Source organism: Populus alba, chromosome 17 (assembly GCF_005239225.2).
Source record: "Populus alba chromosome 17, ASM523922v2, whole genome shotgun sequence".
In the NCBI taxonomy this organism is placed as follows: domain Eukaryota; kingdom Viridiplantae; phylum Streptophyta; class Magnoliopsida; order Malpighiales; family Salicaceae; genus Populus; species Populus alba.
The window spans coordinates 16,014,675-16,042,611 of NC_133300.1; the positions used below are offsets into that span (position 1 = coordinate 16,014,675).

At 34.0% G+C, this 27,937-nt stretch overlaps 1 protein-coding gene and 1 pseudogene across 1 annotated transcript; both read left to right on the forward strand.

Annotated features, from left to right (window-relative positions):
• The first annotated feature begins 1,948 nt into the window (after nucleotides 1-1,948).
• Nucleotides 1,949-12,702, forward strand: LOC118036119 (TMV resistance protein N-like). Its single transcript, XM_073405557.1, has 7 exons — nucleotides 1,949-2,467; nucleotides 4,786-5,878; nucleotides 5,991-6,395; nucleotides 10,504-11,025; nucleotides 11,077-11,382; nucleotides 11,627-11,702; nucleotides 11,922-12,702. The coding sequence occupies exons 1-7, from the start codon at nucleotides 1,962-1,964 to the stop codon at nucleotides 12,614-12,616; spliced, it is 3,603 nt and encodes a 1,200-aa protein (XP_073261658.1). The 5' UTR covers nucleotides 1,949-1,961; the 3' UTR covers nucleotides 12,617-12,702.
• Nucleotides 12,703-12,873: 171 nt separating this feature from the next.
• On the forward strand, nucleotides 12,874-20,464 carry LOC118036130 (TMV resistance protein N-like; annotated as a pseudogene).
• Nucleotides 20,465-27,937: the final 7,473 nt, after the last annotated feature.

Genomic DNA, 27,937 nt, shown 5'->3' on the forward strand with positions numbered 1-27,937 from the left:
AAAAATAAATTTGGGTAAATAATATATATATATATATATATAAAAGTCAACAATAACTTTTCACTTACCCTCACCAAAACTATTATATTAATATCCTAATATAAAAAAATATTAAACAAAAATTAAGGGGGCTCTTTTATCCTCACTTGCCTCCTCCACTATGCATAAAACTTTAATTTCTTTTCTATGCGTCTTCACAACCTATTGAATCGAATCGAAGCTCCTTTTTTCTTCTCTCCATCTTTTTCTTGGGTCAAAAATCATCATCACCTCTCTTTTTTATCCCTCTTAAGAAGACCAAAACAGCCCTAAAAAATAACCTTACTTTCCAACAAACAAAAGACAAAACCTACAGTGTTTTACTAGTTTTAGCTTTTTGTTTATTAATATATTTATGTGAAAAAAATAATATAAATATTTAAAACAATGCTATTTTCTAACTTTTAGACTAAATATTTTGTTTTAAACAACAACAATAATTTATACATTAAAGGGTCTTTTTCAATCCTACTAGACCAACAAAATTATATAAATATTTAAAACAAAGCTATCAATATGATATTTATTATGAATTATATTTTATTATGCCTTAAATTGTTAAATTTTGTCATCCAATTTATAATTTGAAGTCAATTGTTCGGAAAGTTGTCGAGCATCAAAAGCAGTAGAGCAACTACAATGCAAGAGGTCATTGGAAAGAGAAAACCAAAAAACTATTATTTTAGCTATTATTTTCAATTTTAACAACTCTAGTGATTTATTTGAATAGCTAAAATATATTTTCTTCTACTAAAATACTATTTTTAAATATTTACATATAAAAGCCAAAAACAAGGAGAAAGTATATATACCCTTTAGCCAACATCTCTTTATCTATGGTTGGCTTTTGTTTCTCAATTTAGAAACAGAACAAGAAGAAGAAAAGAAGCTTGCGAACCTCAAAACCTAAAAATTTTAACATTATTATATAAATTTGAAAATTAAAAATATTAATATAAATAAATTTTGAATTTAAAAGTTTGAAATTTAAACTTTAAATTATATCTTTAAACTTTCATATTACTTCATTAATTTTATAAGTTACTCATATTATTGTATAATAAATAACATGATTATATTATATAAAAAATAAGTTATATACTTATATTAAAACTAGTTTAATATAAAATATATTAAAATATAATTAGCTCTTCTAAATAGCTTTTTATTATTGAAATGCACAAAAAATAAATAAAACTATACTTATATTATTTTAAAAACCATTTTATCAATTCAATTTTTAACTTTTAAAAATAACATGTTTTATTGGAGTTGCTCTTGTGCAGAATTATAAGGGAGAGGAAGGCAACAAAGGGAAAGAGACAAAAGAAGTCCAAAAATATTTATTTTAAATATATGAATCAACTCAATTGTGATGTGTGGCCCAACCCCTGCTCTTGACAGGAAGGTGCCTCTGCCGCCCAGTGCAACTCAAATTTCGATATCCCTTTCATTTCTCTTTTTGCTTTTTCTCCACCGAAACTGATCTTCTTTACAGTGTAAGAAAAAGATCCGTAAGAAAATCCAGGAAACTTACCAGTACGAGTTCTTGATCTAAAGAAACCGGAAGAAATTCGAAGTCATTGGAATAAAAAGAAAGTAAAGGGCTTTGGAAGTTGGTTACTAAGATACCAGAAGAAGAAAAAATATTGAGCCTGGCTGGATCTTGTGCCTCTTTAGCCAACACTTACCACACGGTTTGTTTCGTCTAGATTCGTGAAATACTCGTAGAAATTTTGTGTTTTCTGATTTCTAAGTAGAATTGTATTTGTTCCAGCTTGAAATTGCTAATTGGTAGATGTAATTGGCGAATTTCTTGATCTTACCTTTTGTTTCATGTTTGACCACAGGAGCAGGCGTTATACAAAATAGCGTGGAAAGCAATTGCTGAACCAAGCTAGAAGGGATCGGTACTGATTTTCATGGCTTCCACCAGCGTGCAAGGAATAACCTCATCTTCATTTTCTCCTCCTCCATTATATATGCATGATGTGTTCCTTAGTTTTAGAGGCAAAGACACCAGGAACAACTTTACTAGTCATCTAGGTTCTAGTCTGGAACAAAGAGGCATCGATGTATACAAGGATGATAAGAAGCTCGAGAGAGGAAAGACCATCGAACCTACTCTCTGGAAGGCCATTGAAGAATCAAGGTTTTCTGTCATTATATTTTCAAGAGATTACGCATCTTCACCATGGTGCTTGGATGAACTTGTCAAGATTGTTCAGTGCATGAAAGAGATGGGCCAAACTGTTCTGCCAGTTTTTTATGATGTGGATCCCTCAGAGGTAGCCAAGCAGAAAGGGCAATATGAGAAAGCCTTCGGTGAGCATGAACAAAATTTCAAGGAAAACTTGGAGAAGGTCCGGAACTGGAAAGATTGTCTCTCTACGGTGGCTAATCTATCAGGCTGGGACGTGCGAGATAGGTAATCATCTATCTACTTCTTTTTTGAATGTTTTGTTCACACTAGAAAAATTATTTTTCAATTTATTATATTTTTTTCTAGCAAATCAATTAGCAAATGCTTTAGTGTTCTTTGAGTTTTGTTAATCAAAAGATGGTAAATAATATTCAATGAATGAAAAAAATTGTGGATTTGTTGACGAAACACTTGGTAGTAAATGTGTATATTTTTTTCATATGCATGATTTTTTTTAATTCAACTTTTATGAAGTATTGATCTTATGTGATCAAGCATTCTAATTTTACATAAAATTTCTTTCTTTTCTTAGGTTTTTCTTTATATTTTGAAAATAAAAAAAATATTAGATAGAAAAATGAAAATGTAAAAAAAAAAACTTGAAAAACAAATCTAGCATGAACAAATAAAAAGTTAGCTTAAAAAAATAAAAATTGTGAAGAAATGACAACATATTCATCATAAGAAATAAAACATTGACTAAAGTTTTTGATATATTGGTTTTCGCTTTTCAAAAATAAAATAAAAATATTTTCCATTATGAATTAAAAAATTCCAACTATTTATAAATAAAAGAGAATTTTATTTATAATTTTGTTTTTATCTTTTGTGAAAATTTTTATTTTTATTTTTTTTCTTTTTAATTTGGAATTAAAATTTGATAGGTGTCTTTTTGTTTTTTAAAATATAAAATTAATGTAAAATTAGCTTGTTCGGACAGAGGATTTTCTATTATTTAATTGAGTTTATTGTGGCATCTTTATAAAAATATCCATATTACAAAGACATTTTTAGTATGATTAGAATACTATTTTCTGAATCTATTTTAGAATAAGACAATTATATCAATTGTATTAACAAAAACTTAAAGCTCATGGGAAAAATACAGTAAAAATATCTTGATTTACCATGAATCGGAAAAATGAATTTACTATTTTTTCACTCTAAAAAAAATAATTATTAGGGATAACAAGGTCTTTTATGGTCATTATAGAATTACTAGGGAGTAATTTAGTATTTTTTTAAAATTTTTTATACGGTGTAATAGTTGCCTTTAAAAGAAAAAAAATTAGTTTAGAAGCTTTTTTTAAAATTCACTTTTCAAAGAACAATAAAATTATATTTTTTAAAAATTAAAAAAAATAATAATCTAACCTATAACACGGCGCTGCAAAGCCAAAAATCTAGTTAAAGAACTACACATTGAAGTGAAGTTTTCAACAAGTGGCAACTTATCATTATATAATTATTGAAGGGTTATTAGTATAGTTCAGTTTTCAAGGTATGATATATATATATATATATATATATATATATATATATATATATATATATATATATATATATATATATAAGCTACATGATTTTTTTTTCCCCATGAAAAAAATTATTTCTCAAAATAGTATAGGTGGTAAAAAACTTTTCAAACTAGCACAGTTTCATCAATTGCATAGGCATCACTTACGCAACTTCACACATGGAGGTCTCACATGTCAAAAAACTCTTCTTCTTCTTTTTGTTGGATTGGTCCCTCGGTTTTTATATTTAGTTAACTTTAGTTCCATTATTATGGTCATTTCATCTGTTATTTTCCACACACAAAATATATGAATTAAGTTCATATTTATTTCAAATGTGCTTGCTTAAAACGAGTTATTTTTGCCTAAAATATTGTTATTTTTTGCCCAACTTAAATAAAAAATAAGTTTATATTAACGAAATGATCATTATATTGAAAATAATATTAAGATTGTATAAAAATTGAAAGACCAAATAAAAGCTTAAATAGAGAAGAAAGACGAAGAAATGGGTTGTGAAAATTTGAGTTGTGAGACACATATGTCATCTCAATGCATTTTAAGGTGTGTGGATTGGATTTGCGCAACCACTTAAACTATTTTAGCTTGGGAAATTTTCTTTGGCCGATGCTAATATAAATTTAAAGTTGTTTCTTTAAAGTTAATTATGCAAGATAATTGATAGAACCAAACTTAATGGATATTTTATTTCCTAGCTTATGTTCTTGTATGCATGCTTCTGTAGTATCTGTGTGATTCTATAGGCAATAAGATAGCTATTGTACGGATCATTCTTAGCATCAGCACAATCCTAGTTCCTCTTTCGGTTTATTATTTCCTTTTCCTCTCTGTTCTTAAAGCTATCTATTATCAATGCCCTATTTTTCTCAAAGGTTGGTGTATTAATTTCCGGCTAACAGCCATACATTTTTGAGCTACAATATGCTAATGTTTATTTTCCCATTATCACTATCTGATTTGATTTCTGCACACTGCATGATTAATGTTTTGCACCCTCCTATGCAGGAATGAATCGGAATCAATTAAAATAATTGCTGAATACATATCGTACAAACTAAGCGTCACTCTGCCAACAATTAGCAAAAAATTAGTTGGAATAGATTCTCGTGTAGAGGTATTAAATGGCTATATAGGTGAAGAAGTAGGCAAAGCAATCTCCATAGGGATCTGTGGAATGGGTGGCATAGGTAAGACGACTCTTGCAAGGGTACTATATGACAGGATTCGTTGGCAATTTGAAGGCAGCTGCTTCTTAGCAAATGTCAGAGAAGTTTTTGCTGAGAAAGATGGACCACGTCATTTGCAGGAACAACTTCTTTCTGAAATCTTAATGGAACGTGCTTTTATATGGGATTCTTCTAGAGGGATTGAGATGATAAAGCGGAGGTTACGACTTAAAAAGATTCTTCTTATCCTTGATGATGTAGATGACAAAGAACAGCTAGAATTCTTGGCTGAGGAGCCTGGATGGTTTGGTCTAGGGAGCAGAATTATCATAACTAGCAGAGATAAAAAAGTGGTTACTGGAAATATTAATAATAAAATTTATGAGGCTGAAAAATTGAATGATGATGATTCTCTTATGTTGTTTAGTCAGAAAGCTTTCAAAAATGACCAGCCTGCTGAAGATTTCGTGGAACTATCCAAGCAAGTTGTGGGTTATGCTAATGGCCTTCCACTGGCTCTTGAAGTTATCGGTTCGTTTTTGTATGAAAGAAGTATCCATGAATGGAGAAGTTCAATTAATAGAATGAATGAGATTCCTGAAGGAAAAATTATTAATGTGCTTCGCATTAGTTTTGATGGTCTCCATGAATCAGAAAAGAAAATATTTTTAGACATTGCATGTTTCTTGAAGGGGTTTAAAATTGATCGAATAACAAGGATACTTGACAATCGTGGATTCCATGCAGGTATTGGAATACCAGTTCTTATAGAGAGATCTCTCATAAGTGTCTCTCAGGATCAAGTCTGGATGCATAATATATTACAAATATTGGGTAAGGAAATTGTTCGTTGTGAATCCCCTGAAGAGCCTGGAAGGCGCAGTAGATTGTGGACATACGAGGATGTCAGCCTTGCATTGATGGACAACACAGTGAGTAGCTGATAGTGAACATTATCCAAAAGATTTCATAAAGTTTATTTTAATTTATGCTCTATCTTTACTTTGTATTTGTTTTTTACTTGTATTCCGTTTTGGTTGACAGGGAAAAGAAAAAATAGAAGCCATTTTCGTGAACATGCCTGGAATAAGAGAGGCACGATGGAACATGGAAGCCTTCTCTAAAATGAGCAAATTGAGATTGCTCAAAATCAACAACGTGCAGCTTTCTGAAGGACCTGAAGATCTTTCCAAGAAGTTACGATTTCTAGAATGGCATTCTTACCCTTCAAAATCATTGCCAGCTGGTTTACAGGTGGATGAGCTAGTTGAACTTCACATGGCTAACAGTAGCATTGAGCAATTTGTTGAATTAAACTCAACCTCTAGATGGTCAAGGAAGGCAACCACCAGCTGCCACCGACCAGCCACCAACCGACCAGCCGCCAGCCACCAGCCGCAGCCGCCAGCCGCCCCCACAGCTGCCACAGCCGCCAGCCGCCTTCACACTTGAAGGTTGAATTTTCGTATTCTGATTTTGTGTATAAATAGAATGCCCAGCTTATGTTATATGTGTGGAGAGAATAGAGAGAAACACTTGAAAGAGAAAGAGAGAGAGAGGGCGTGTATTAAGCTTTTGTTTTGTGTTAATTGTAAGCTTCGGATTTTGTAATAAAACAGTGTGTTTTATCCCCTCTGAGTGTCTCAAAGCCACCACCAGTGGTTTCTCCCACCAACAATTGGTATCAGAGCCCCGTTCATCGGAAAACAGAAGAGTTTTGGGGTATATCCGAATTTTCAAAATTGTCAAAAACAAGTTTTGATCATTCCAAAGTGTAGAGCTCATCAAGACGAACTCACTGCCGCAAAAATCAGCCAAATCGGAGTTCGGGGTAGCCCACACGCGCCGCCTGAATATTCAGCCAGATCGCCCACGCGCATCCCACGCGCCCCGAGGTTGAAGACGACTGAGCCACACGCGCGCCATATTTGAGTCGCGCCGAGCCGTATACGCCGAGTCCTAGCCGAGCCGTATACGCCGAGTCCAGCCGAGCCGTATACGCCGAGTCCAGCCGAGCTACAAGCCGCGCCGCACTCCGCGCCGAGCCGAGCCGCTTTAAAGCCTCAGCCGAGCCGAAGGAATATTCCCAGAATATTCCACAGAATATTCCCGGTTCAACCCAGCGAACCGCCCGCCGTACAGAAGTGATTTTTTGACCGGTTCACCCATTTTCTGACCCGATTTCAACAAAGTCAGACCGGTTCCCTACTATTTGGACCATTCCGGATCGATCTACAGTGTCCGTTTGGCCAAATTCGGCTCCCAGAAGGCGATATAGTCATTAAAAGAGCAAAATGACTACAGAAGGTACACATACACTCATTCCAAAGCTGACCAAAGACAACTATGATAGTTGGTGCATCAGATTGAAGGCATTCCTTGGGTCACAAGAGTGTTTGGATATTGTACAAACTGGTTATGATGAACCAGAGTCTAAAGAAAGAGAAGATGCTTTACAAGAGGCACAAAAGCAAGCCTTGAAAGTCAACAGAAAGAAAGACAACAAAGCCAAGACCATCATCTACCAAGGTCTTGATGAAGATACATTCGAGATCATAGCTTCCGCTGAAACGTCACATGATATATGGGAGGCTCTCCAACAGAAATACAAAGGTGCTGACAGAATCAAGAAGATTCGTCTTCAATCTTTGAGAGGTGACTTTGAGTTATTGCAAATGAAGTCCTCGGAGTCTATTTCTGATTATCACACAAGGATTATGGTGATAGTCAACCAGATGAGGAGAAATGGAGAAGCCATCATCGATGCTCGAATTACTGAAAAAATTTTGAGATCCCTAGATCCAAAATTCGATTTTGTTGTTGTCGCAATTGAAGAATCCAAAGATGTGGACAAGTTGACTGTGGATGAGCTTATGAGTTCCTTGCAAGCTCATGAGCAGAAGATCGTAAAGCGAAATGGAGATAAGGCAATTGAGCATGCCTTACAAGCAAAGCTGTCCCTCAAGGACAGATATGAGCAAGGGGAGACTTCATCAAGTGGCTACACCACTCAAGCAGGAAGTCAACAATCCAGAGGTGGATTTCAGAGATTCCAAGGAAGAGGTTCTTGGAATACAAGCTTTAGAGGAAGAGGTGACAAAAACACCACCAGAGGAGGCCGAGGACAACAAGCATTCACTCCCAGAGGAAGAGGAGGCGGTTACAATAACCGTGACAAGAGGAATATCAAATGTTATAGTTGCAATCAATTTGGGCACTATAGCACTGAATGCAGAAGAAAAGCTCCTTTGGAGATACGTGAGCAAGCCAACTATGTAGAGAAGGATGACAGAGAAGAAACTGCATTTCTTGTCCAACAAGGACTTGATAAGAAAAAGGAGGACATATGGTATCTAGATACTGGAGCCAGCAATCACATGTGCGGCTACCGAGAGTTATTTAGTAATCTAGATGAGACCAAGCAAGGTCTAGTTACTTTTGGAGATACCACAAAGGTTCCATTCAAAGGTAAAGGCAACATCCCAGTCAAGATGAAGAATGGCGATTCCAGCTACATCGCCGATGTGTATTATGTCCCAACCATAAAGCAGAACCTAATCAGCTTAGGTCAACTTTTGGAGAGAGGCTATACTTTTTACTCGGAGAATTGTCATCTGGCAATTAGAGACAACAATTGGAGATTAATGGCCTACGTGAAAATGTCCAAGAATAGGATGTTTCCTTTGAACATCCAGTATGATGAAGCAAGGTGTTTGAGCGCCATCACCAACAGTGAAGAATGGCTTTGGCACCTAAGGCTTGGACATCTGAATTTCACGAGTTTGAAGATGCTAGCAAGCAAGAAGATGGTCAAAGGTTTGCCTCACATTGATCATCCAGATGAAGTCTGTGAGAGTTGTGTCCTCAGCAAACAACACAGATCCAGTTTTGCCAAAGAAGTCAACTGGAGAGCAAAGAGGCCACTGGAGTTAGTACACACAGATGTGTGTGGCCCAATCACGCCTATGTCGACTGGACAAAATAGGTACTTCCTCACTTTTACTGATGATTTTAGTAGAAAGACGTGGATATACTTTCTGAAGAGGAAGTCAGAAGTATTCAATTGTTTTAAAGATTTTAAAGCAATTGTGGAGAAGCAAACTGGTTATACGATCAGAACAGTAAGATCTGATCAAGGAGGAGAATATACAGCCAATGACTTTGAAGCCTATTGTACACAACAAGGCATCAAACATCAGACAACGCCAGCTTATACACCACAGCTGAACGGTGTAGCAGAAAGGAAGAATCGCACGATTCTTGACATGGCAAGAAGTCTGCTCAAAGCAAAGAAATTGCCCAAGCAATACTGGGCTGAAGCTGTATCATGTGCAGTGTATCTGTTGAATCGCTGCCCAACCAGAAGTTTGCAAGGTATTACTCCAGAAGAAGCATGGAGTGGTCACAAACCAAGTGTTACTCATCTACGAGTCTTTGGTTGTGTGGCATATGCAAAGATCCCAGATGCAAGAAGAAGAAAGCTCGATGATAAGAGCGAGAAATGCATCTTTGTCGGATATGGTGAAAGAAGGATGGGATACAGACTGTATAATCCCATCACGAAGAAGGTGATTACAAGTAGAGATGTTATCTTTGAAGAAGATAAATCTTGGGCATGGAATGATGATCAAGAAGCAGTCAGATGGATCAACACTGATTTGATCCTTGAAGGTGAAGAAGTACCAACAGTACTTATAGAAGAACCGATTGTGCCAGCAGCTGAACCACAAAGTCCGGTGTTTATACCAGCAGCTGAACCACAAAGTCCGGCACACAGTTTCCCTGTATTCAACAGGAGGAACACACCAGGAGCATCATCATCAACACCACCATCAGCATCCTCGTCAGAAGGACCAAGAAAGATGCGGAATCTTGAAGAGTTGTATGATACCACTCAGGTCATGGAAGATACAACTCTGTTTTGTTTCCATGCAGATAAGGACCTACCAGAAAAGAAGAAAGCAATAGGTGTCAAAAGGGTCTACAAGCAGAGAGAAGGCATTGAAGAGAGAAGTGTTCATGCTTGGCATGATATCTCTCGATTGAGTTTAAAGGGGAGATTTGTTGAATTAAACTCAACCTCTAGATGGTCAAGGAAGGCAACCACCAGCTGCCACCGACCAGCCACCAACCGACCAGCCGCCAGCCACCAGCCGCAGCCGCCAGCCGCCCCCACAGCTGCCACAGCCGCCAGCCGCCTTCACACTTGAAGGTTGAATTTTCGTATTCTGATTTTGTGTATAAATAGAATGCCCAGCTTATGTTATATGTGTGGAGAGAATAGAGAGAAACACTTGAAAGAGAAAGAGAGAGAGAGGGCGTGTATTAAGCTTTTGTTTTGTGTTAATTGTAAGCTTCGGATTTTGTAATAAAACAGTGTGTTTTATCCCCTCTGAGTGTCTCAAAGCCACCACCAGTGGTTTCTCCCACCAACACAATTATGGTATGGGTGTAAGGTGAGATCAACTAATTTAAGGGCCTTTGTATTTATTTTTATCATTTTCCTATATATGTATGACAGTAGCATCCACATTTCTTCTCCCCTGCCTGATTGCAGTGTGCAGTTAATTTGAAAGTCATCAATCTCAGCAACTCACTAAACCTGTCCAGGACTCCAGATCTTACTGGAATTCCAAATCTCGAGAGTCTAATTCTTGAAGGTTGTACAAGTTTGTCAGAGGTCCATCCATCACTTGGAAATCACAAGAATCTTCAATATGTGAATCTTGTGAATTGCGAAAGTATTAGGATTCTCCCAAGCAACCTTGAAATGGAATCACTTAAAGTTTTCACTCTTGATGGTTGCTCAAAACTTGAGAAGTTTCCAGATGTAGTAGGAAACATGAATTGTTTGATGGTGCTTCGTTTGGACGAGACTGGTATTACAAAACTATCTTCATCGATTCGTCATTTGATTGGCTTAGGTCTATTGAGCATGAAGAACTGCAAGAACCTTGAAAGCATTCCGAGTAACATAGGTTGTTTGAAATTCCTTAAAAAACTCGATCTGTATGGCTGCTCTGAACTTAAAAATATACCAAAGAATTTGGGGAAAGTTGAAAGTTTGGAGGAGTTAGATGTAAGTGGAACTTCAATAAGACAACCGCCAGCATCCATTTTTCTTTTAAAGAGTCTTAAAGTATTATCTTTTGATGGATGCAAGAGAATAGCTGTGAATCCCACGGATCACAGGTTGCCTTCTTTGTCGGGTTTGTGTTCTTTAGAAGTACTGGATTTGTGCGCTTGCAATCTAAGAGAAGGGGCACTTCCTAAAGATATTGGCTTCTTATCTTCTTTGAGGTCTTTAGATCTGAGCCAGAATAACTTTGTTAGCCTGCCTCAAAGCATAAATCAGCTTTTTGAATTGGAAATGCTTGTCTTGGAGGATTGCACGATGCTTGAATCATTGCCTGAGGTTCCATCTAAAGTTCAAACAGTAAAGTTGAGTGGTTGTATAAGCCTAAAAGAAATTCCAGATCCGATAAAGCTAAGTAGTTCCAAAATCTCAGAGTTCGTATGTCTTAAGTGCTGGGAATTGTACAATCATAATGGCCAAGATAGCATGGGGTTGACCATGCTTGAAAGATACCTAAAGGTCTTCTCTTAATCATACCCCAACCTTTTTGTATCTCTCTCCCTCTCCCACTACCTATCTAACATTTTGGTTTTTCATGGTACAGGGTTTGTCTAATCCAAGACCTGGATTTGGTATCGCTGTTCCAGGAATTGAAATTCCAGGCTGGTTTAACCATCAAAGTAAGGGATCTTCAATTAGTTTGCAAGTGCCTAGTTGGAGCATGGGGTTTGTTGCGTGTGTTGCATTCAGTGCGAATGGTGAAAGTCCTTCTCTTTTTTGTCATTTCAAAGCCAATGGAAGAGAGAATTATCCTTCGCCGATGAGTATTAGTTGTAACTCTATCCAAGTTGTTTCAGATCATATTTGGCTGTTCTTTCTATCTTTTGATTACCTTAAAGAGCTTAAAGAATGGAAGCATGGATCCTTTAGCAACATTGAGTTGGCATTTCATTCTTCCCAGCCAGGAGTAAAGGTGAAGAATTGTGGTGTCTGTTTGTTATATTCTCCATCATCTCAATCTTCTGCCCATTTTATTGTTGCAAGCAATGAAGCATCTTCTTCATATGAAGCTTCTTTATCGGTGTCTTCATCTTACCGTCAATGGATGGAAGATTTTTTCCTTAGCTTCAGAGGCGCAAACACTAGCAATGATTTCACCCATTTAAATACAGCTCTAGCCCTGAGAGTCATTATTCCAGACGACAAGGAACTAGAGAAAGTGATGGAAATTAGATCAAGACTCCTAGAGGCCATTGAAGAATCAGGGCTGTCAATTATTATATTTGCAAGAGATTGTGCTTCTTTACCTTGGTGCTTTGAAGAACTTGTCAAGATTGTCGGATTCATTGATGATATGAGATCGAACACTGTATTTCCAGTTTCTTATCATGTCAAACAATCAAAGATAGATGATCAAACAGTGAGTTACACAATTTCCTTTCATAAGAATGAAGAAAATTCCAGGGAAAACGAGGAGAAGGTACAAAGATGGATGTATACTCTCAGTGAAGTTGAGAGTTCATCTGGATCGAGATCAGTGGAAAGGTATCATTACTTTTATTTTATACCTCGACCTATCAACCACTTCAAGTAAATGAAACTGGGAATACTAAAAGATAAGAACTTAATGTCAACAAAGTTAGAAAAATATGTTCTCGTGTTTGAAAAGATATAAAAAAAAAATCAGTATTAGATCTATGCTCTTTATAACATTCATTCTATGTATAGGTTTACCATGCAGGGATGGGAAGAGTGTCCAGGTCTCAGGTACTTTTTCCAGCTTTCAGCTTTCATGTATAGCTTTGCTTGTGTATAGTTTAAAACACAAGATAAAATAATCTTATTGTTAAAATTGAATTGCTGAATAGACTAAGCTCACTCTAGTCATACAAAGCAATGGTTAATGTACTTGATACAAAGAATAGGAAGCAAACAAACTGAACTATGAAGTACAAAATTCCAAAGTTAGCACAAAAATAAAGAAAAAAATTAGGGATGTATCCCAGTTCAATTGGTTGTTACTAGAAATAGTGCTACCAATTAAAATTTAATAAGTCTTGCTACTTCTAATTGTTGTTAGCTGAAAGTAGGGAAATTCTATGGTTTATAGACCCGGTTTTTAACTCAATTTAATATTCATTTGTGCCAAAATTTGGATTTTCATGGCTTCCACCAGCGTGCAAGGAATAACCTCATCTTCATCTTATCCTCCTCCACTGTATATGTATGATGTGTTCCTTAATTTTAGAGGCAAAGACACCCGGAACAACTTTACTAGTCATCTATATTCTAATCTGCAACAAAGAGGCATCGATGTATACATGGATGATAGGGAGCTCGAGAGAGGAAAGACCATCGAACCTGCTCTCTGGAAGGCCATCGAAGAATCAAGGTTTTCTGTCATTATATTTTCAAGAGATTACGCTTCTTCACCATGGTGCTTGGATGAACTTGTCAAGATTGTTCAGTGCATGAAAGAGATGGGGCAAACTGTTCTGCCAGTTTTTTATGATGTGGATCCCTCAGAGACATATGAGAAAGCCTTCGGTGAGCATGAACAAAATTTCAAGGAAAATTTGAAGAAGGTCCAGATCTGGAAAGATTGTCTCTCTACGGTGACCAATCTATCTGGCTGGGACGTACGGAATAGGTAAATCATCCATCTACTTATTCTTATTCTCAAATCCTCCCTGGATTGTTTCATTGATGAACAAGCATGATAGTAAATGTGTATTTTTTTTTCATATGCATGAATTTTTATTTTTATTTTTGTATGATATTTTGAACTGATGTGATCAAGCATTTCTAATCTTTATATAAAACTTCTTTCTATTCTTAGGTTTTTCTTTATATTTTGAAAATAAAATAAATATTAAAAAAAAAATTAAATGTATAAAAATGTTGAAAAAACAAATCTAGCATAAAACAAATAAAAAGTTAGCTTAAAAAATTAAAAATTTGTGAAGAAATGACAGCAAATTCATCATAAGAAATAAAAAATTGACCAAAGTTTTTGAATATGTTGGTTTTAGCTTTTTCAAAATAAAATAAAAAGATTTTCCATCTTGAATTAAAAAATTCAAACTATTTATAAATCAAAGAGACAAATTTATTTTTAATTTTTTTGTGAATATTTTTATTTTTATATTTGGAATTAAAATTTGATAGGTGTCTTTCTTTTACTAATGGAGTGTAACAATGAATTTACTAATTTTTTCATTCTAAAAAAAATAAACTACTTATTAGGAACAATAAGTTCTTTTTATAAGGGCCAATAGTCATTATAGAATTGATAGGGCTAGTTTAGGCATTTTTTTACGGAATAATTACTTAGTTACCTTTAAAAGAAAAAATAAATAAATTAGCTATAGGGGCTCTTTTAAGATTTTTCACTTTTCAGGGTGCAATAAAATAACTTTATTTCCTTTAAAATTAAAAATACTTACCTTGTCTTCAAGGGCTTATTCATGCTTTTTTGTTATTGTTTTTTTTTTTTTGTGATAAAAAGAAAAAAGAAAAGTGGTTGGCTTGTTTTTAGAACACACAAGCTAGTAAGTTGTTCTGTCTTATTTAAGCAGCACGAGCAATGTCTTATGACACCCAAAAAAAAGCATTCATTGATTTTTTTCTGATTCATCATGACGTGACCTGCCTTTTTAAGTGGCATGTGTGGAGTAATTTTTTCTGGTTTGGCACCAAATGACTTTCTTTTGTTTTGTCTTTATCCTCAAATTCCGCACCCGACCTTCTAAACTTGTATAGTAACCCTTCAATTTGGTTTTTTTTTTTTTTTTCATATTTGTTCTATTTTCTTTGAATTGATATTTTTTTTATATGAATTATTTTTTAGAATTGAAATTTGTTGTTAATTTTATACTTTTTAATTTTTTAATCTATTATATTTGATTCTCATTCTTTTGATTACTATTTATTTTATGTGAGATTATTTTTAAATTTTTTTGGCGATTTCATCCTTCATTTTTTATTGTTTTGTTTTTTTTACCATGGAAATTTTTTAACGGATTGAGAATTGGGGACACGTTTAGGAGATTTGTCTAGGTTTGTTTTTTTTTTTTTTTAAGCTCATGTTTTTTTTTCCAGTTTCATTTTTTCAATATTTAATTTAATTAGAGACTGGGCTCTATTAATTTTTTTATTTTCTTTCTATAAGATTTTTAAATAATTTAAAAATAATCGGGGTTATCTTAAGTCTTTTTATTTCTTGCTATTTTTATAAAAATCCTTTTTTTAATTGAATATTTTTTTTTTATGTTTAGCTTTTAATATTTGGTTTATTGAAATTGGGCTCTATTTTATTTTGATATGGGTTCCATGGAGTTTTCATGGATTTGTGCTTTGATTGCGAGTTTCACAAGTTAACCATAGTTACTCCAGTTAGATCTAGTGTGTTGTCGACACAATTATATTTTTAAATAAATATATCATCCAATATATTATTATCTTAATATTTTAAAAGTGTTTTTCTAGCATGTATTGAATTTTTTACTTTCAAATACTATTATATTTTTTAAGGGTTAGAAAAAAATAATCCAACCCTTGAGGCCAAAAATCTAGTTAAAGAACTACACATTAAAGTGAAGTTTTCAACAAGTGGCAACTTATCATTAGTATTTAAGGTATGACATATAAGCTACATGAGTTTTTTCCCATGAAAAAAATCATTTCTCAAAATACTATAGGTGGGAAAAAACTTTTCAAACTAGCACGGTTTCATCAATTGCATAGGTCTCACTTACGCAACTTCACACATGCAGGTCTCACATGTCAAAAAATCTTCCTTTCTTTTTTTGTTGGGTTGGTCCCTTGGTTTTTATATTAATGAAATGATCATTAATATTGAAATTAAATTTAAGATTGTATAAAAATTGAAAGACCAAATAAAAGATTAAACAAAGAAGAAAGATGAAGAAATGGGTTGTGAAAATTTGAGTTGTGAGAAGCATATGTGATATCAGTGCATGTCAAGGTGCGTGGATTGGATTTGCGCAACCACTTAAACTATGTTAGTCTGAGAAAGTTTTTAGGACTATGCTAATATGGGAAAAAACTTAAAAATTAATAAATTTAAAGCTATTTTTTTAAAGTTAATTATGCAAGATAATTGAAATTTTTGTTAAAAATAATTATAAAAATAACTTAGTTGTCGTCAAAAAATATGATAGAATTCCATTTGCTTTTTGGTCTGTTAAAACCAAACTTAATGGATATTTTATTTCCTAGCTTTTGTTCTTGTGTCCATGCTTCTTTAGTAACTGTGTGATTTTATAGGCAATAAGATAGCTATTGTTAGGTTCATTCTTAGCATCTATACAATCCTAGTTCCTTTTTCAGTTTATTCTTTCCTTTTCCTCTCTGTTCTTTCTCAAAGGTTGGTGTATTATTATCTAGCTAACAACCATACATTTTCGGGCTACAATATGTTAATGTTTATTTTCCAATTATCACTATCTGATTTGATTTTTGCACACAGAATGATTAATTTTTTCCACCATCATATGCAGGAACGAGTCGGAATCAATTAGAATAATTGTTGAATACATATGGTACAAACTAAGCATCACTTTGCCAACAATTAGCAAAAATCTAGTTGGAATAGATTCTCGTCTAGAGGTATTAAATGGTTATATAGGTGAAGAAGTTGGTGAAGCAATCTTCATAGGGATTTGGGGAATGGGTGGCATAGGTAAGACGACTGTTGTAAGGGTACTATATGATAGGATTCGTTGGAAATTTGAAGGCAGCTGCTTCTTAGCAAATGTCAGAGAAGTTTTTGCTGAGAAAGATGGACCACGCCGTTTGCTGGAACAACTTCTTTCTGAAATCTTAATGGAACGTGCTAATATATGTGAAACTTATAGAGGGATTGAGATGATAAAGCGGAGGTTACGACTTAAAAAGATTCTTCTTATCCTTGATGATGTAGATGACAAAAAACAACTAGAATTCTTGGCTAAGGAGCCTGGATGGTTTGGTCCAGGGAGCAGAATTATCATAACAAGTAGACATACAAATGTGTTAACTGGAAATGATGATACTAAAATTTATAAGGCTAAGAAATTGAATGATGATGATGCTCTTATGTTATTTAGCCAGAAAGCTTTCAAAAATGACCACCCTGTTGAAGATTTCATGGAACTATCCAAGCAAGTTGTGGGTTATGCTAATGGCCTTCCACTGGCTCTTGAAGTTATAGGTTCATTTTTGTGTAGAAGAAGTATCCGTGAATGGAGAGGTGCAATTAATAGAATGAATGAGATTCCTTACTGCAAAATCATTGATGTGCTTCGCATTAGTTTTGATGGTCTCCATGAATCAGATCAGAAAATATTTTTAGACATTGCATGTTTCTTGAAGGGGTTTAAAAAAGATCGAATAACAAGGATACTTGACAGCTGTGGATTCAATGCAAGTATTGGAATAATATTTCTTATTGAGAGATCTCTCATAAGTGTCTATGGGGATCGAGTCTGGATGCATAATTTATTACAGATAATGGGTAAGGAAATTGTTCGTTGTGAATCCCCTGAAGAGTTTGGAAGGCGCAGTAGATTGTGGACATACGAGGATGTCTGCCTTGCATTGATGGACAACACAGTGAGTAGCTGATAGAGAACATTATCCATAAGATTTCATAAAGTTTATTTTAATGTATGCTCCATCTTAACTTTTTATTTGTTTTTAACTTGTATTCCCTTTTGGTTGACAGGGAAAAGAAAAAATAGAAGCCATTTTCTTAGACATGCCTGGAATAAGACGGAACATGAAAACCTTCTCTAAAATGAGCAGACTAAGATTACTCAAAATCAACAACGTGCAGTTTTCTGAAGGACCTGAAGATCTTTCCAACGAGTTACGATTTCTTGAATGGCATTCTTACCCTTCAAAATCATTGCCAGTTGGTTTACATGTGGATGGGCTAGTTGAACTTCACATGGCTAATAGCAGTCTTGAGCAATTATGGTATGGGTGTAAGGTGAGATCACCTAATTTAAGGGCCTTTGTATTTCTTTTTAACGTTTTCCTATATATGTATGATAGTAGTGTCCATATTTCTTCACCCTTGCCTGATTGCAGAGTGCTGTTAATTTGAAAGTCATCAATCTCAGCAACTCACTAAACCTGTCCAAGACTCCAGATCTTACTGGAATTCCAAATCTCGAGAGTCTGATTCTTGAAGGTTGTAGAAGTTTGTCTGAGGTCCATCCATCACTCGGATATCACAAGAAGCTTCAATATGTGAATCTTATGGATTGCGAAAGTATTAGGATTCTTCCAAGCAACCTTGAAATGGAATCACTTAAAGTTTGCAATCTTGATGGATGCTCAAAATTTGAGAAGTTTCCAGATATAGTAGGAAACATGAACTGTTTGATGCAGCTTTGTTTGGATGGGACAGGTATTGAAGAACTGCCTTCATCAATTCATCATTTGATTGGCTTAGAAGTATTAAGCATGAAAACCTGTAAGAACCTTAAAAGCATTCCGAGTAGCATAGGTTGCTTGAAATCCCTTAAAAAACTTGATTTGTTTGGCTGCTCTAAACTTGAAAATATACCAGAGAATTTGGGGAAAGTTAAAAGTTTGGAGGAGTTTGATGTAAATGGAACTTCAATAAGACAACTGCCAGCATCCATTTTTCTTTTAAAGAATCTTAAAGTATTATCTTTTACTAGATGCAAAAGAATAGCTGAGAGTCTCACGAATCAAAGGTTGCCTTCTTGAAGATATTGGCTGCTTATCTTCATTGAAGTCTTTAGATCTGAGCCGGAATAACTTTGTTAGCTTGCCTAAGAGCATAAATCAGCTTTCTGGACTTGAAATGCTTGCCTTAGAGCATAAATCAGCTTTCTGGACTTGAAATGCTTGCCTTGGAGGATTGCACGATGCTTGAATCATTGCCTGAGGTTCCATCTAGAGTTCAAACGGTATATTTGAATGGTTGTATAAGCCTAAAAGAAATTCCAGATCCGATAAAGCTAAGTAGTTCCAAAAGATCAGAGTTCATATGTCTTAACTGTTGGGAATTGTACAATCATAATGGCCAAGACAACATGGGGTTGACGATGCTTGGAAGATACCTCAAGGTCTTCTCTTAATCATACCCCCAACCTTTTTGTATCTCTCTCCCTCTCCCTCTATTTATCTAACATTTTTGTTTTTCATGGTATAGGGTTTGTCTAATCCAAGACCTGGATTTGGTATCGTTGTTCCAGGAAATGAAATTCCAGGCTGGTTTAACCATCAAAGTAAGGGATCTTCAATTAGTTTGCAAGTGCCTAGTTGGAGCATGGGGTTTGTTGCGTGTGTTGCATTCAGTGCGAATGGTGAAAGTCTTTCTCTTTTTTGTCATTTTAAAGTCAATGGAAGAGAGAATTATCCTTCGCCGATGTGTATTAGTTGTAACTATATCCAAGTTCTGTCAAATCATATTTGGCTATTATATCTATCTTTTGATCATCTGAAAGAGCTTAAAGAATGGAAGCATGAATCCTTTAGCAACATTGAGTTGACATTTTATTCTTTCCAGCCAGGAGTAAAGGTGAAGAATTGTGGTGTCTGTTTGTTATCTTATGTATATATTACACCACGACCATCTTCTACCCATTTTACTGTTACAAGCAAATAAGCAGCTTCTTCATTTAAAGCTTCTTTAGTTTTTTCTTCGTCGTACCATCAATGGAAGGCCAATGTTTTCCCTAGTAATGCTATCACCTATTTAAAGTCAGATCTAGCCCTGAGATTCATTGTGCCAGCCGAGAAGGAACCAGAGAAAGTAATGGCAATTAGATCAAGACTCTTTGAGGCCATTGAAGAATCATGGCTGTCAATTGTTATATTTTCAAGAGATTGTGCTTCTTTACCTTGGTGCTTTGAAGAGCTTGTCAAGATTGTCGGATTCATGGATGAGATGAGATCGGACACTGTGTTTCCAGTTTCTTATGATGTCGAGCAATCAAAGATAGATGATCAAATAGAGAGTTGCACAATTGTCTTTGATAAGAATGAAGAAATTCTCAGGGAAAACGAGGAGAAGGTACAAAGATGGATGGATATTCTCAGTGAAGTTGACATTTCATCTGGATCGAAAAGGTATGTTAACAAATCTGCATTTTTTTCTTTTTTTTTTTTTGAATGGGAAAAACACCGTGCAAGGTTCAGTACACAATGGGGTTACAAGTTTTTTTTTCAAGGTAGATTATGAATTTCAGAAAAATTAATATTAAACTCATTGGAGTTTATGGTCTAGATTAAACCAACATGTTTTAATATGGACGATATTGTTTACTTTTTTTTTTTTTTAGGTTTGTTTATAAATTCGAAGGGAAAAAAATATTGAATTGGTTGAGTGTATAATCTAGGTCACGAGTTGTTTTAAAAAAGTTGAGTATAAATTTATGAAAAAACAATTTCAACTTGGTTGAGGGTTTGTTTTTATAAAGATTGATCTTTTATGGTGTTGTGCATTTTTTAATTTTTGATTTTTTTTAAAGTTGAATATAAATTTAAGAAAAAACAATTATTGAACCTCGTTGAATTGATGATGCGAGTCATATATTAATTTTTTTTTAAGGTTTAAGAAAAAAAATATTGAACCCGATTGAGTTCATGAATGGACAGTTATTTTTTTTCTAATGTTGTTTTTTTTTTTTTTACTGATATCTTGTTTTATATATCCTTTTTTAGATAATTTTCAATTTATGTTTCAATTAATATCACTAATATGTGATTTGTTTTGTTTATTTAACCTTCTTTTAATATAAATTGTTTTTTTGATAATGTTGTATGTATTTGTTTTTAAAGGTTGAATACAAATTTAAGAGAAAATAATATAGAGTCTGGTTGAGTTCATGGTCTGGGTCACATGTTTAATTTCTTTTTGGTTAATGGTTGAATACGAATTTAAAGGGAAAACAATATTGAACCCGGTTGAGTTCATACTCCGGGTCACAGATTTAACGAGTTAAGCCACAACAACAAAACAATGTTTTTTTTTTTCCTGATATTGCTCTTTTTTTTTACTGATATTTTTTATATATATTCTTTAAAATATTTTTTAAATTTATGTTTTAATTAATATTCCTCATCTGTGATTATTTTTTTGTTTATTTATTTATTTTTGGATAGATATTTTTTATGGTGTTGTTCATATTTATTATGATTCATTAATAAATTTTTTTATCTTTTTTGTATAAAAAGAACTTTATTTTTAAAAAAATAAAAAATATTTATTTTCAAATAACATAATATGTACAACAGCCTTGCATAATATATTTTCTATTTTTATTTTATTTAATCAATTTAATACGTGTGTTTTTTTTAATATCATTTGATTGAGTAAAAAAAATTAATTTTAATAAATAAATTCAAAAAATATAAATGTGTAAATGTTATGCTTTTAACACATTTGAATTTTTAATTTTATTTTTAGTTATCGTTACTATATTTTAGTTATTATTAATTCACATAGTTATCAATTTATTTGATTACATGTATGTATGATATTTTTTAATTTACAGTTTAAGTTTCTTTATGTATACAATTGCATAAAAAAAACATGCATGCACAACTTTTTTGTAAGAGAAAAAAATATATGATCTATAAAAGAGCGTCATCTTATGTTTTTTCACAAACATCTTGCAACAAAAAAAAGGGTTAGTCGGCGTGGCCCTAACAAAATGTGGCAATTGGATTGGCTTGACTTAGTAGTCCCAACAACGCCTGGCCTTTGTTTCTTCTTCTTTTTTTCCTTTTATATGTTTTTTTTTAAAATTATATTTAGATTAACATCCCTTTTTTTTTTTTATGTTGTTTCACATCCTCTTTGAAATGATGATTATTTTTTAGTTATGCATTTAATTTTTGAGAAAAATTTTCAGATTCATTTATAATTTTTTTAATCTTTTATACATAAGAACTTTATTCTTGAAAATAAAAATTTTTATTTTCAAATAATATTTCTAATATGTGCAGCCTTGCATTTTGTTTCTTATTCAATCAATTTAATATGTATATCTATTTTTATTATCGTTTGATTCAATAAAAAACTTGTTTTAATTAATAAATTTAGTAAATACAATCGCGTAAATATCTCGGCTTTCAAAATTAAATATCTTAATCTACACTTGTTTCTTGATTTTTCCACTTTTATTTTTTAGTTATAGTTTGTGATTTTTTTTTTACTTATTAACACACATAATTCTTGATTTATTTGATTACATTTATGCATATTTTTTTTCACTTAGAATTTTTTAAATAAAAAATATGTTGAAAAATTTTATCTGTTAATTTTTTATTAAATTTTTTTTAAACCCAACGAAACATGTAACATCAATTCCATGTACAGTTTGACTATACCTAAGCTGCAGCTGATGCCCGAGGAGCAGCAGCTCCAGCAGCAGTGGCGGCAGCAGCAGCTCCAGCAGCGGCTTGATGAGGAGCTGCGGCAGCAGCAGGTTAATGATCAGGAGCTGCGGCTGCGGCGGCAGCAGCACCACCAGCAGCGGGTTAATGTTCAGGAGCTGCGGCTTAATGATCAGGTGCGGCGGCAGGAGCAGCAGCTCCCTGGGTTTTGGTTTGGAATTTAACTTGCTTTAGCTTGAAGATCTTCGTCAGTTTTTGCTCATGGTTTTGGTTTGGGGTAATTAGATTCACATTTTACTATGTTTGCGGATGGAAGGATTGTTTCCATATTAAAACTTTTACATTGCGGAAAGCCCGTGCTCTGGAAAATTTCAACCATTATTTTGAAATCGGCTATGGAGCTAGTAGTGCCTGGAAAATTAGATTTTGAAGTTACGTTCCGTCGAATGTTGAATGGGGTTTTTCTGGATTTCGTTTTTATATATCTGTAGTGTTTACTTTCAGTCCAAATTCTTCTGCTGTTCATGGTTCCAGGGAGGACACTAAATGTAGGTACGAAAAACAATGTAGTGTAAGATCCATAAACAAACTGTTCTGCCAGTTTCTTATGATGTGGATCCCTCAGAGACATATGAGAAAGCCTTCGTTGAGCATGAACATAATTTCAAGGAAAATTTAGAGAAGGTCCAGATCTGGAAAGATTGTCTCTCTACGGTGACCAATCTATCAGGCTGGGACGTACGGAATAGGTAAATCATCTATCCACTTATTCTTATTCTCAAATCCTCCCTGGATTGTTTCAATGATGATCATAGCTTCTTCTTTTTTCAATGTTTTTCAATTTAAACGTGTGATTAAATAATGAAATAATCACAATACAACAAGAGTATCAAAACTAATTCGAGTAAATAATTATTAGTATATATTTTTTATTCATAAAATAGCTTTTTAACGACCCATTTATCTATGATCAACCTAGTTTTTCTTTAATTTTGACTTTTAAAATAAAAGAGAGCACTCAATTGTCACAATTTTTATAAAATAAAAATTGAAAACAAATTAAAAAAATTCTTGAACTTTTTGCTAATTTCTATTATTTAATAGATCGAATAATAAAATTTTAATTATCTAAATTGAATTTATTGAGGCATCTTTTAGAAAAAGTCAATATTACAAAGACATTTTTAGTATCATTAGAATATTTTTTCCTGATTGTATAATAGAATAATAGAGGATAGCTTTATTGATTGTATTAACAAAAATTTAAAATCCTTGAGAAATGTCTTGATTTACTAATGGATTGTTACAATGAATTTACTAATTTTTCATTCTAAAAATAATAAACTACTTATTGGGATAATAGGGTCTTTTATAAGGGCTGATAGTAGTTATAGAATTGATTGGGGTAGTCAGATATTTTTTACCGGTATAATTACTTAGTTGCCTTTAAAAGTAAAAATAAATAAATTAGCTATTGGATTTGGAACACTAACCTAGGTTTAGGAGATTTGTCTATGTTTTTTTTTTCCAGTTTTATCATTCAATATTTAATTTTATTAGAGACTTGGCTTTATTAATTTTTTTATTTACTTTCTATAAGATTTTTAAATAATTTTAAAAATAACCTGGGTTATTTTAAGTCTTTTTATTTTTCATTCTTTGTTAAATCTAGCTGCTATTTTTTTTTAAAATCCTTTTTTTAATTGAATAATTATTTTTATGTTTAGCTTTTAATATTTTGTTGATTGAAATTGGGCTCTATTTTATTGTGATATGGGTTTCCATAGAGTTTTCATGGATTTGTGCTTCGGATCGCGAGTTTCACAAGTTAACCATAGTTACTCCATGTCGATTTAGTGTGTTATCGTTACAATTACATTTTTAAATAAATATATTATTATCTTAATATTTTAAAAGTGTTTTTCTAGCATGTATTGAATTTTTTCCTTTCAAATATTATTATATTTTTTAGAGGTTAGAAAAAAATAACCCAACCCTGGAGGCCAAAAATTTAGTTAAAGAACTACACATTAAAGTGAGGAACTATATCCAAATAACATACATGGAGAGGAACGAAAATCCAATTTATGATTATTATATGGACGCAGAAAAGGAAATTAAAGACACCTAAAGGTACGCAAAAAATGATAATCAGGAGACCGTTGAAGTAAACAATCAAACGGAGAGCGATGGGCAAGAACAGGAGTAGGCATGCAATTTATAAGATAAACAGAGGTTTCAAAAGCATAATTCCAAAATCGAAAAGGTGATTTACATTGCCCTAAAAGAGTAAGACCTGTTTCCACAATATGCCTATGACGACGTTGTACTGTTCCATTTTGTTCACAAGTGTGGGGACAAATCAGACGATGATGAATGCCAATGGTCTGAAAAAATGTGGATAATTTTTAGTATTCACTGTCCCAATCAGTTTGAACAGATTTTATTTTTAATGAAAATTAACGTTCGACAAGAGTCTGAAATTGATGAAAAACAGAGTAAACACCAAACTTGGCAACGAGAGGATAATACCATAAATATTTAGTATAAGCATCAACAAAGATAACAAAATAACAATAGTCATCTGAAGAAAAAAAAGGAGTAGGGCCCCATACATCACTAAAAATTAAGTCAAGTGGAGCAAAAGTTTTGTGACCCGTAGGTTGAAGATTCTGAAGAGAGCCGTGAAGTTGCATAATATGAGAGTTGGAGGTGGATGCGAGAGCTCGCTCTAGAGTGCCCTAAGCTGAACAAGAACTTTGACAGCCAACAACAAGATGCAAAACTTTCATAGATAGGGAGGAAAGAAGAGCACTTAGAATGAGTTGGTCCTGTTGTTTCCAGGTTTGAAAAAATGAATTTACTTGAAGAGAGATACCATCATGGGCAAGAACATGTGTTGATGGACATGTGTAGGAGCCATCAACAAAACCAAAAACTCCTTGGCCTCGGAGATAAGGCAGCATTTGCATACGCCAATATAAATAATTGATGTTTGTTAATTTGAGGGAGATGACTTGATGAGTGTGAGAAAGGGAGATAATGCTTGCGGCAGTAGAGGCAGCAAACGTGGGCTACAAGAGGAGGCGTTCACCAGCCATGGCAGAGGAGAATCCAGGCGGTGAAGCAGCAAAGGAAAGCAGAGGAGGCGCTGCAAGAGAAGAGGGCTGCACTGTTTAAAGAAGAAGAAAGTTGAACTGCTGGTGGTGCAGAATTTGAAGATGTATGTGGCCGATGCTCCATTGAAGAAGGGAGGTTGGGAGTCTGTGAGAAAGTAGGTTTAATTTATTTTAGGGTTTTGTGCCTCTGATACCAAGTTGAGAATAATGAAATGTGTTGGGTTGTACCTTAGCCAACCTTCCTATTTATATAGAAGCAGCAGAACACGGCAGTAACTGTAGGAATTATAACATCCTATATTAATTTTCTATTCTGATAAATACATGAGTAATTGTAGAAATTACAACATCTTATATTAATTTTATATTCTGATAGATACATGATATACATTCTATAATACTTTATAACATCGATTCCATTTATAGTTTGACTATGCAGGGGGGATGGAAAAGGAATGTTTATTTTTCACGTCCTTTTTATCTAATCTATTTTTTTATGACAATTTTGCCTGAACCAAAGATACCTGCTTTACCACATCTGAATATGGATAGAAATTTTTATTATTCATTTGGGTTTGGAGGGATTAATAATTTTAATGTTTGAAAAAAATTCCCATTATGCCAAGCTACATATATACACACGCAACACTTCTGACTTCTCCGTCCTACTCTTAGCGGCATAGTAGCTCCGGCAACGCAGCAGCAGCAGCGGATCCAGCAGCTCAAGCGGCGGCAGGGATGGCTCCAGCCTCTTGTGCGGCGGCTCCAGCAGAGGCGGTGGCGGCTGCTGCTCCAGTCGTTGATCCGGCAGTGTTACCGTTGGATCCGGGAGAACGAGCACTTGTCTCTGAGAAGCTTGAGCTGCCTCCTGAGCAGCAGCGGCTTCAGCAGCAGCTGCGGGAGCAGCTGTCTGAGCAGCAGGTTGACCAGCTGCTTGAGCAGCAGCCTGGGTTTTGGTTAGGAATCTAACTTGGGTTAGCTTGAAGATCTTCATCAGTTTTCCATGCATGGATCTAATTTCTTATTAGCTCTTGATTTTTTTCCTTGTTAATTACCATCAAAGTACAGTGAGCATTGATTGCAAGACATCCTGTAATCTTCCTTCTTGTTTGCATGTTCATCAAAGTAGCCCACACGAGGGAAAAAACATAGCAAAGATTTTCAGGGAAACAAAATGTGGAGTGGTGTGAGCAATTATCAGTCCAGTTGTGTACGAATTGCATTGAAGCTTAGAATGCTAGATATCCAGCAAAACTTTTTTTTTTTTTTTTACAGAAATTAAACGATATAGAAACTGGGGGGGGGGGGGAATGAATATAAGAGCTCAATAATATGACAAAGGAAAAAATAACTGCAGGCATAAATGTCATTAATAGAAGTCATGGTGAAAATTTAATTCCTTGGACCTTTTCATTACAAAAAGCACCTTTTTCTAAAACAACAAAGCATAATGAGTAGGTGGTCTCACATTTCAAAATTTAAATTGCAAGTTTTTCATATATATTTTTTCAAGCAGCACCATGTCATAAGGGATCGACAATAGACAAAGAATCTTCCTTTCTTAAATACCTAAGGTTTAAAACATAACTGTGCAAAAACTTTGTGATTTAGCATTGAAAATCTCTTCAATTAGCATATCGAAAAAGTTGTGTGTGATTGGGTTAAAAACAAGAGGTTTTAGTGAGGAAGCTAGCACAAAAAAGGTGGCTAATAACATGCTCTAATTGTAAAACGAAGAGCAAAGTGTAATTTTAAAACAAAGTAAGGTTGGAAAGACAGTGAAAAAAGCTAAAAGATGTGCGCATGATCAGAACATTGGTTGTTGCTAAACAAAACTACAAGCGCATGCTTTAAGTGAAGAGTGCTGCGTTGCAAGCTCTTGATCATCCTCAGCACTGCCTGGTACTTTTTGATGTTTGCTGCCAAAAGTCCAAAAACACAGACATGCCTACTGTCAGGAAAAAAACTTGCATCAAGCACAAAATGACACAAAGCCTTGAGCAAAACCCACAGTGCAAACATGGAAACCAATGCTTCTTACGTGAACAATGTGCAGATAAGCAAGCATATATGTTAATTCTATAATTACAATTGTGAATGCCTAAGACATCTTGACTGCGAATCTTCACTCTTTGTGCTCACTGGTGCAAACTTTGCTATGCTATCCATATGTTAATCCTATAACTATGATTGCTGATCAGACCATAGCCAGCATTTATTGTCCAAGTAGAATCTCCAATTTCTTCTATTTGATGGGGCATCAGGAAAATCAGCAACATTGTTCTCTTTTTTAAAAAAAAAAAATAAACCCAAAAAGATGACACGTGTTTTTTTTCTAAGTTTACAATATGAGAGTCGCATGGAAGCACCCTGCTGTCTATAACTTAAGCTATTAGGTGAGATCCTATGATATG

What these genes read in the sequence shown, in the direction of transcription:
- LOC118036119 (XM_073405557.1), top strand. Translation starts at nt 1,962, where the DNA reads ATGGCTTCCACCAGCGTGCAAGGAATAACCTCATCTTCATTTTCTCCT. An exon ending in TTGCATTGATGGACAACACA is followed by an intron (nt 5,879 to 5,990) that starts GTGAGTAGCTGA and finishes TTTGGTTGACAG; the next exon opens with GGAAAAGAAAAAATAGAAGC. An exon ending in CCGCCAGCCGCCTTCACACT is followed by an intron (nt 6,396 to 10,503) that starts TGAAGGTTGAAT and finishes GCCTGATTGCAG; the next exon opens with TGTGCAGTTAATTTGAAAGT.